Source organism: Pituophis catenifer, unplaced genomic scaffold (assembly GCF_029215685.1).
Source record: "Pituophis catenifer annectens isolate HBS135680 unplaced genomic scaffold, rPitCat1.0.hap2 SCAF_2, whole genome shotgun sequence".
NCBI lineage: Eukaryota > Metazoa > Chordata > Lepidosauria > Squamata > Colubridae > Pituophis > Pituophis catenifer.
The window spans coordinates 233,015,818-233,026,953 of NW_027256882.1; the positions used below are offsets into that span (position 1 = coordinate 233,015,818).

Sequence of the window (11,136 nt, forward strand, 5' to 3'; positions counted from 1 at the left end):
TGCATGTTTAAGGAGTGTAGGAGTCCCACCGATTAGCATGAGAATGGTGGAAGAAAGGAACAGTGCAATGATTGTAGTGGTATGATCCTGTCTACTCTTGCCATCCCCAACCAGAGGTCCCACCATTGGCTTTTGCTTGTCTGTGTAGGTGGGGGTGGGGGTGGGGGGGGTGGAATAAACAGCTCAATTCCTGTCTATTGATTCCCACTCATCCAGGTCATGGTTGCCCCAGAGGTGTATTTTTCCGAAGGCAACTGACTTTCTTGGTTTTTTTCTTTGAAAATACTTCACTTCTCATCCAAGAAGCTTCTTCAGTTCAGTCCAATTACCTTTTGGAAAAAAGCACCTTGGGACAACCCGGTCCCTGTTGCTCCTTTACAAATTTCTTGCCAACTGAGTGAGGCAGGTGATTGTTATGCCAGCATCTTCCCTATGTTTCTTTCTACCTTTAATTCCTCTGCAAGCCCTTGATGAGATGGGCCTAACCGAATCCATACTTTGTATATAGTTAGCCTCAATTTTTGTGAAATGTCACAACATCCAGACTTGAGACCAAAGCCAGCTAGAGATGAAAGCATAAGAATCGCACAAGGGTTATAATTTGCAGTTAGGTTTTAAACTCGGGGAGCTCTTAATTTTTGCTTTGCCATAAGGATAGAAGGTTCATCTTCAGCAAGTCATTTCACAGGAATGAAAGGTACAGAAATAAAAATAATTCTGATATTAAGTTGGCTAAGTTGGTTAATTAATCATTGTGAGCCGCAGTGGTGCAGTTATTAGAATGCAGTACTGCAGGCTACTTCTGCTGACTGCCGGCTGCCTGCAATTTGGCAGTTCAAATCTCACCAGGCTCAAGGTTGACTTAGCTTTCCTTCTTTCTGAGGTGGGTAAAATGAGGACCCAAATTGTTGGGGGCAATATGCTGACTCTGTAAACCGCTTAGAGAGGGCTGTAAAGCAGCATATATGTGTTATTGCTATTAAATATTTTTAATATAATTATTTTTTTCTCACCATCCCACCCATTGTTAGGTATATATAATCTTAACAGTCACATGATGTTCTTACATTTATTTCTGTTATTGAGCTACATTATCTAATATAACAGGTTAATAAGAAGGAATATTGCTTCACTGACTTGTAGGCTTTTACATTTCTTACGGCAGGGGAAAAACATAAATCCTAGAGAAATCTCAATAAAAGAAAAAAATATGTTTTACAGTAGCCATTTTCATTAATTTTTTAAAGACTGTGCCATAAAACCCATTGAATGGGTTTGCAGCTATAGATGCAATATGATGAACAGATTTAAAAGCCACTGAATATTTAATGAGCCCCAAGCCTCTAACAACTAATAATGTTCTAATGACACTTGCCCTATGCTCCTTGTGTGCAACCACATATTTCTGTGAGTTTAATTTTTTTTTAAAAAAACTTTCTAATAAAGTGAATGCAACCACCAAGTAAATGAAAAAGCTGTTTGCCATCCCAGCTCTTCTTAGACCAAAGGTCAGAAGTGAAATCTGTGTTTATGTCTGGTATGCATGCTGACAATACATTATTAATGCTCTCCTTTTCATATGTAGCCATAGATCATATTGATTCGGTTAAGGGATTTTTTTTTTACACATCCTGGCTCTGACAGCCCATGATAAGCAGCTTGTAATGTGCTCTAGAAACCAAAACAAATCTCTAGAGTAACAGAGAACACCAGGAGTGCTTCACACATAGATCCCAGATGTGTAAAGTAAAGGCTAAGCCCTTTCGAAGCTATTACAAATACAGTAGCAGCAAATGATGGAAGCCCATTTATGAGATGTTGGATGCTGAGCACTGTGATTCAGTAACTTAGCTTTGTTTATGGTATATGCATGCATGTACAGTATGTGATGCTGCTTAGTTCAGGAAACCTAGAATTATAGGATCACCAACAAGTGGCTTTCCAGTTTCTTGAGAAGCTTATCAATCCTTCAACTATTATTTGTTTGTTTATTTGTTTATGGTTTATGACTTTGAGTCTAAGTTGACTTCTGGTGATTACCTGGATAACTCCCTGCAGTTTTCATGGCAAGGTTGTTTGGAAGTGGAAGTGTTTGGAAGTGGTTTGCCATTGCCTGCTTCTTATGGCTGAGAGAGAGTGACTAGAGAGAGAGTGAGGCAGGACTAGAACTCACAGTCTCCTGGTTTCTAAGCTGATGCCTTCATCGCTACACTAAACTGACTCACTTACACTATAGGATTATGTAATTGTTATAATCCAGCACAAGTAAATGTGAGAAAGCAAGCCATAAATAAAATGCGTGTTTGCTTCTCCTCCCTGGACTGCTGTTGCTGTTTCAGAATCAGTTTTTGCAGGTCAAGATAGGAGTTTTATTGTGGTTTAGAATTGCGACAAGACATTCACATATTCGGGCCTTGAAAAAAGAAAACCTATTCCTAATTACCCAGCTTCCTGCCAAAATCTGACATTTAGGCAAATACAATGTCCACCTTTGGTTGTTTATTGTATTCCATGTATTCTGGTCAGGAAGAAGGGATTATCTGAAAAATATCAATTTTCACTGTACCTCATGTTCCCTGGAGAACATAAAACAAGAAGGGCAGCTGACTCTTCTTTTGGGGGGGGGGTGTAGGAAGGTCAGAAATCAATAGTAACTTGTGACAGAAAATACTTTTTGATTCTTTTAAATTTCCCCCATGATATTTTCCACATGGAGATCAGTTCTAGTACAGCAGCAGAATTCTCTAAATATAATAATATGGTGCACACAGCTGGAAGAAAATGCTTGATAACTGTAGTTGAACTTGTAATCATTGCACATAATATGTCATATCCAAATAATAAAATATCATGCCACTTTGGGTATTTCGTTACTCCCCCAGACTCTTAAACTTCTTTCTTTTTCACCAGGTTGGTGGCCATACTATGTTACCTATTCGTTGGATGCCACCTGAAAGCATCATGTATAGAAAGTTCACCACGGAAAGTGATGTCTGGAGCCTTGGCGTTGTTCTCTGGGAAATCTTTACCTATGGCAAACAGCCGTGGTATCAGCTCTCAAACAATGAGGTATGTGGATATTGTCCTATGTTACCATTCTGTAAGGTAAAGGTAAAAGTTCCCTTCGCACATATGTGCTAGTCGTTCCTGACTCTAGGGGGCAGTGCTCATTTCCGTTTCAAAGCCAAAGAGACAGTGCTGTCCGAAGACATCTCCATGGTCATGTGGCCGGCATGACTAAACACCAAAGGCGCACGGAACGCTGTTACCTTCCCATCAAAAGTGGTCCCTATTTTTCTACTTTCATTTTTTACGTGCTTTCAAACTGCTAGGTTGGCAGAAGCTGGGACAATTAACGGGAGCTCATCCCGTTAGGCGGCACTAGGGATTCAAACCGCTGAACTGCCAACCTTTTGATTGACAAGCTCAGTGTCTTAGCCACTGAGCCACCACGTCCCTAAACTATAGTGGAACCTTAAAAAGAAGATCAGTGCCAGGCATCAATGCCAGTCCAAAAGCCCTATATAAAGCCAATCAAAACGCAGTTCATACTGGAGATTTGAAGAGATTTAATTTGATTTTGCAAACTGAGAAGAAACCACCTTGATTCAATCTCCTTTGAAACTTTCCTTGAAACACCATTTGTTCATAGGCTAAAATGAGGAAATATCAAAATGTTGGCAGTTGCTTCATCTTTGTCAAAATGGGATGAAAATATAACGATAGCAAGCTCTTTAGAGGACATGAAACCAATCTACAGTAGTTTCCACAGGATATCTTCACTGTAGTTTCACTGTAAGAAAATTTGGAAATTAATTTTTCCTGTATTAATTTTAAGTCAGAGATTGCAGGGATGAGGAAGGGATTGACAGCAACCTCCAAGTTGTTCAGCCAAGAGTAGGTTGTGCTGCGGCAGTGCTGCCAGCATCCTGTCAGGGAATTGCGCAGCAGGTGTCCAAATGAAGTCAGAGATGCTGACACAAACTTCTAGTTTTATATAAATAAACATGTTTAACATCTATATTTACTATAAATAAGATAGTCAGGCAAACAGGAGCATCATGAGGTAAATCACAGAGCACACAGAAGAAAAAGGCGGGGGAAAAGGGAAATCCCCCCTCCAACCCAAGCAACTAATCACAGTGCCGATTGACTCATGCAGGAGCCAGCACTCTCCAACCAATCAACTATAACTGTGTGTTCTGAATCATTGTCCAACCTCATTGTTCCAGCTACTAAATTTAAATATCTTAACACATCCTAACCTCAAAATGAAAATATTCAAAAGCTATAAGCTCTTATTTTAAACTTCTCAGAGTCCCTGGGAGTTGGGCTGCCTATAAGTTTAATAAATTACTATTATAAGAAAAGGAGGAGAGAAATATTGAAAGATCTTCCTTGTGTACCAGTGTAGGTCATTTTTCCCAATGTATCAATGAAATGGAATAACTTTATTTTTTTTTTTTATGCCTTGCCTTGCCTTTCCGTCATTATTGGGTATTTCTGGTGCAAATAAAAAATGGTATTTTTAAAAGTAAATAAATAGGAATAAGAGTACAAAAGTGTTAGACAAACATGTTGGGAGATTATCTTTGTATGTATTGGCCAATGATGTATCGCCAACAAAAGAAACAAATCAACAGGCTCTCTTCTTGTCCTTTCTTCAGGTAATTGAGTGTATTACTCAGGGCCGCGTCCTACAGCGACCTCGTACCTGCCCAAAGGAAGTATATGACCTGATGCTTGGGTGCTGGCAGCGGGAGCCTCATATGAGACTCAATATCAAAGAAATCTACTCTCTCCTTCAGAACTTGGCCAAGGCCTCTCCAGTCTACCTGGATATTCTAGGGTAGAAACTCCTAGCACTTCCTTGTATGAAGTGTGTGAATGAATGTTTCCGTTGCAACTAAACTCCATTACAATGTGTTATTAACTCTGGCAGTATTAAATACAAAGATACGGAGAAGCTTTCAAAGGGCAAGCTGTGTGCATCTCTTCCTCTGTATACACAGTATTGACGTTGTGACTTTACTGACATATATCTCTTCTCCCCTTCTGTTCTCTTTCCCCCCAATTTCTATTCAACCAGGCTTCTGCATTATTATAACTCTGCATAGACAAAGGCCTTAACAACCTGATCTGTTTTATCAGCAGATACTCGGTTTTGCTCATCACAGCTTAAATGCCTTGTTGTCCTTTTGCCTTTGATCTGGATAAAAAAGGGAAAAAAAAGACTCATACCTTGTGACTTCTGCTGTATGGATATCTGGAACATCTATGGAATTGCCTCTACTTTATTTGCTTTGACATCTGTGTTGAAAATGGAAGTGTCAAGTGCAGTAGACTGGCATTCTCTATGGGAATAATTATTTTATTTCTAGTTGAGGTCAAGCTGAAGGGGGAAAAATCAGTCGGCATCTTATGTAAACTTCTCTTTTGAAAAATGATCAGATCAGATGGCATCCAATGTAACATTTTACAGAATAATGTAATTATTTCACAAAAGAGTAGGAACCTGGTGCTTTGCCTTGCGAGACGTATAGGAAAGTAAAGGCATTGTTCCGGTTGCAAACTTTTTTTATATTGAAAGGGGCTTCTGTGTCAACTAGACTGAAAAGTAAAGGTCTTGTTCACATTTCCCAGAACTGTATCACTTTATGCACAATTAGGATCCCCCAACTTCACCTTGCCATAGTTTCTCCTGATGTCACTACTACAAGAATTCCCTAGTTTGTTTTTGATAATGCAAGTGCATGGTTGGGTATATTAAATAATATACCCATAATAGTTTCTAGGGCTCTTTTGAAAACAGGGCTGTAATACAGTGGCATTAGTCAAATATATTATGCCTCAAATCTGATGTCTCTGGTTGGGTTGGGTTGGGTTGGGTTGGAATGGGATTGAAACCCCACACATCTGGGTGGTATTATCTTAGGATGCCCAAGATGTGGGAAAAGCTAGACATGGATAATATAGAGGTTACAACATGATGTTTTATCAGCACTTACTGATCCTTCTCCTCCTATTCAACTTCTGTTTATCCTTGTCAGGCCGAAGCAACCAGAACCACTCATAAATAGCTGAAGAAAACAACTTTATTGATTTCTACCTATATTATAAGATTTTCCTTAGACACCCTTCTGCTGGGAATGACCAAAGCTTCATGAAACTTGGGTGGAGATCAAGTTTATGCCTCTTGTGGCTGTACAAGGACTCTAAGCTAGGCCCTTGCTTGATCTCTCCTTCCAGCCTACCTGGCAGTTTCCCAACAATCTTTTCCCCAAACCCAGCATACATTTTATCAGTTATTACTCCACTATTCATTCTGAAAAAACTCCCACATCTCATTGAACACTCAAGTAAGCATAATAAATTCCGATATTTAGTTGTAATAAAATTGCTGCTGTGAAACATATGTGTTGTTACAGGTGCAATAGGGTCATGCAACAATATTGAATATTTATTACTGATGTGAAATAGGACATATTTAAGAAACTCTGGAGAAAAGTCAGCAAAAATAAGAATGAGAAACAATTACTGGTTGATCAGATAATCGGATATTGAATGTTGAGAATGGCCAGTCTTTCATTTAGGAGTGACAAGTATTATACTATATGGCTAACAAAAACATATTACATATAAACGTGGAAGGTTTAGGATATACATGTCAAGTTATTTTTATTATAAGATATTATGATGAAATAAATTCAAAACTGCTGCAAAAATGTGGAGGGAATATTTTAAATCACTAAAGGAGATTTGAATATAGAGCTCCTAAATGTTTTGTAATTGTAATTTTATTTTAAAGAGTTGACACTTATTTTTATAATTGTTTTCAGAATCATTTTAAATGTGTTTGACTTACATTTCTTCTTTTGAAGCACCCTTTTGCAATCTAGAAAGATGCTGATCTTGTTTCAAAATCTGAACTAAAATTAGAAATGTGAATAGTGGTGAAGTTGGATTCTATTATGTCAATTTTAGAAGTTGCTAAGTTATACATATAACAATGTATGTCTAAAGCCATATGTATATGTATATGTATGTGTGTGTGTGTGTGTGTATACACACACACACACACACACACACACACACACACACAAACAAACATACACATACACACATATTAGTTCCTATATAAGTTTCAATAGGTTTTTTAAAAATGTTAGGATGATTAATATGAAATAAACTTTGAAGATTATTTAAGTAATGGCTGAAAAGTAATACATAAAGACAAAAGAAAAAGAAAAATATTGAATGTTCACTTTTGCATACTGACTTTAAAACCAGTTTTGTTTATACAGTGTCATTTTAGTTCAATCTTCTCAAGTTTGATGCCCTCAGTTATGCTAGAACTGCAATTCCCATTAGAACCTAACTGGGAATTCTGTAGTTTGCAGTCCTGAAAAACATTAAGGGTGACAGATTGGGATAAACTGCTCTAATCTGAATGAAGTAAAAAGATATATATAGAAAACAAAATTTGATGTGTCAGAGATTGCCAAAAAGCACATCTATCCATGGATTATGCACTTTCATAATTTCTGAAAAAGTGCAATTCTGACGGAATTCCCTACTTGGCAAAGTTAGAATTAAAATACTCACAATACTTCTGATGGTAGTGGCTTTTCAGCTCTGTTCTTTTATATATTCCAGATCTTTCTGTAGTCCATAATGTTTAGTCACAAGTAGAGATTCTCAGCAAGCCCTTTGCCAATTAATATTCATTAAGATCTCCCACTTTGCATGTCCCATCAGTTTCTCTCTTCTGATGGAGAATGAGAAGCCACAATGATTGTTTCTCTTGGAAATTTATTTTTTAATAAGGAAATGTTATTTCATTATTCAAAATAAACTTAACCAATAAACTCCACCAAGCAAATTGTGGTGAAGGCTTTCCTCATCGGGGCAATAGAAGCTGGCATAAGGTCCTTAAGAAACGCCATTCAAGGGATAATTAAGAAGATATTTATCATTAATCATTCAGCCTTGATCACAGGGAACCAATAAAACAGGTATGACCTATAAACAACAAGAACCTAGTTTAAAATGTGCTGAGTGTTCTGAGGAGCCTTAATAGCACTTTGCCTTTCCACACTGGACAAATTGATGTTGCATTTGTGTCTTGGGGTGGGTGGGTGGGAGTGCTACAAATCAAAACTGAAAATATGTGGAACATTAGCTTGAATTTGATAACAGCTGGATTAGCAGACAGACGTTAGTGTGGAAAACAGCTTCATTAAAATGTATCAATTTGAAGATGGCTTTAGTCTGAGAATAATAAGCATGTGTATTATATGATTGCTGAAGGATTGTATACCAAAATGGATGTAATTTTTTACTAGATGGTATCCTTTTTTTTTCCTTTCTGGAAAAGAATAATTGAGTAATTAAAAGTACTGTGTTATAATGTAGTGTGCAGTAGCATAACCACATATCCTTTTTAAAGGACCAAATGCTCTATACAGTCAGCATTCTGTACAGTGTGGCTAAAATTTGGGTTGTGCTGTAAATGTGGACCTGTGAATAGAAGCTACTGTCTTGTAGGAATGATATTAACTTATTTGCATTTAGACATTCAAGTGAAAACAAGTATATATATATATACTTGTTATATTATATTATATATATATATTCTGTGTGTGTATACACATGTATGCAGATATACATGTACACACATGTACATACCCAGAGGAAAGAAAGGTTTTAATAACTATTGTGTATAGCATATATTTGTCATGCTTAAAGTGTTAGCTAACATTCTACATTGAGCAAATGTGACAATCACGCTTATTAAGGAGAATGTCTTTCTTCCCTATGCTGCAAATATAAGTGTATAAAGACACACATACACTAATATATATAAATATGTGTGTGTGTGTGTGTTTACATAAACTCTGTATATATCAAGAACAGAGACATACCTGAATATGTGTCTTATAAATATTTGATCTATACATATGCAGACTTTGGTGATTGTGTATATGTATAAGCGTGTGTAAACTACACATACAATTTTAATGGTGATGTATAGAAGACAGTAATATGAATAGGCTGAGTATGCTAAGTAACCAAAATTTCCATTTCTAAAAAAAATGAATGTATGTTTTTTCTATATTTGGTAAGTCAATTTTAAACTTCCATACAGATCTACATAATAGAGGAAATTCTTAAATATAGATTATTTGCTCAACCCAAAAATCCCTCAATGTTTTCTTCCCATCTATTTATTTCTTTCAAATCGATTTTAGTTGTTGGCTTTAGGACTAAGAGGTAGATTTGCTACAGCTATACTCCTGTACAGATTTATTTTAAAAATACTGGAAGAACTTTCTTCTGGTTCGACATACATGGAGTTGCTCCATCACTGTCAAGGTCTTTTCCAGTTATTATTTAATGAACATTTCTGTTTCTGGTTGGAATCATGCAGAATGAGGGAAATGGGTGCTGCTTAGCAAAGCTCAAACAAAGTTGGGTTTGACAGAGTTCCCAAATCGTTCACCAATGAGTTTGATTTTTTTTCCTCAGAAACAATTTAAGCAAATACCTAAGTCCTAGATAGTATGAAAGCTCAGATATAGCTGTTTACAATGCATATACACCCCTTAAATATTGATTAGACTCATGAGAACTATGCACTCTCTGGAGCAGGCTGACTGATTCAGAGAATTCCCCAAGCTACAGTATTGGAACAATTGAAGTTTAAAACCTCTACATTTGTTGGACTAAATGGGGAAACATTTCCCATTTCCCAAATGATCTAAAGCTTACGGAGCTTTGTGACTACAGACAGCATTGGACTGTTTTTAGCCAGATAGGTTGTAGAAGAGTTTACACGGGGTACAGGTAGTTCTCGACTTACAACAATTCATTTAAGCAACCATTCAAAGTTATAACGGCACTGAAAAAAGTGACCTATGACTATTTTTCGCACTTAGGATCACTGCAACATCCCCATGGTCACATGATCAAAATTTGACCGCTTGGCAACTGACTCATATTTATGACGGCTGCAGTGTCCTGGGGTCATGTGATCCCCTTTTGCAACCTTTTGATAAGCAAAGTCAATGGGGAAGCCATAATCACTTAACAATCATGTTACTAACTTAACAACTGTAGCAATTCGCTTAATAACTCTGGCAAGAAATGCCGTAAAATGAGACAAAATTCACTTAACAAAAGTCTCATTTAGCGACATAAATTTGGGGCTGAATTGTGATCATTTGAGGACTACCTGTATTACTGCATTCTTAAAAGAAAATAGTGTATAGTTAAACACTATGGCCACTAGCGAAGGGGGGGGGAGTCCTGATACGTCACGTGACGACGACGTGACGATGTGAGTTTGACACCCCTGATGTAGGATCTCCTGCTTGGGCAGGGGGCTGGACTAGATGACCTACAAGGTCCCTTCCAACTCTGTTATTCTGTTCTGTTCTATGGCCTGTGTCAGGAAAGCCCATCACTCTTTTTCAGAATGTCCTTGTCCTGAGGAGGTTGAACATTAGTGTGTAAAGCTTTGGGATGGTTTCACTCTCTGACATGATTTATATGGGCTTTCCAGTAACACATGGAGACCTTATTGCTCACCCAGGTCTTTTGAATATTTATTTTTTTATTTATTTAATGAGATTTATATGCCGCCCTATCTCCAGCTGGACTCATGGGTTTCTTTTATCCAGAGCTTTTCAAATTCATATGCCTTGTTTTTAATTGAGTTGTAAGCCTTAACTGCAGCTGTTTTCATATTACATTTCAATTAAGAGCAGTTATATATAAGGAGAATAAATATTATCAAAAGTAAAATGCCTAGCAGCATTTGAAAAGAACTTATTAAAAGACTTTCTTCAAACAGCTAATGTCTAGGATTTTTTTTAAAAAAAACAAATCCTGAATAATAATGAGGAAACTGAAATGAAATGACCTGTTTGAAGTAGCTGTACTGCTAACTCTTGACTTTTTTGGGGAAGGGAAGGATGTCCACAAATATATTTTATGAAACTCTTTAGATTGCTATGAAAATGCAATCTTGGTAGTGACAAAAATTTCCTGCTGTGGCACGGGGATGTTGCCTTTCTTGCAGGAATTGTTTACCTTTGATTGTAAATAATCTGAAGATTGTTTACAAATGGTTGT

The 11,136-nt window shown here is 37.1% G+C and overlaps 1 protein-coding gene across 3 annotated transcripts in view; it reads left to right on the forward strand.

Annotated features, from left to right (window-relative positions):
- Positions 1-4,853, forward strand: part of NTRK2 (neurotrophic receptor tyrosine kinase 2) — a 160,273-nt gene extending 155,420 nt beyond the window's left edge. For all 3 annotated transcript variants that reach the window (XM_070935631.1, XM_070935630.1, XM_070935629.1), the window contains 2 exons: positions 2,911-3,069; positions 4,668-4,853. In XM_070935631.1, the coding sequence (XP_070791732.1) occupies positions 2,911-3,069; positions 4,668-4,853 (345 nt within the window). The remainder of the gene's footprint in view (positions 1-2,910; positions 3,070-4,667) is intronic.
- Positions 4,854-11,136: the final 6,283 nt, after the last annotated feature.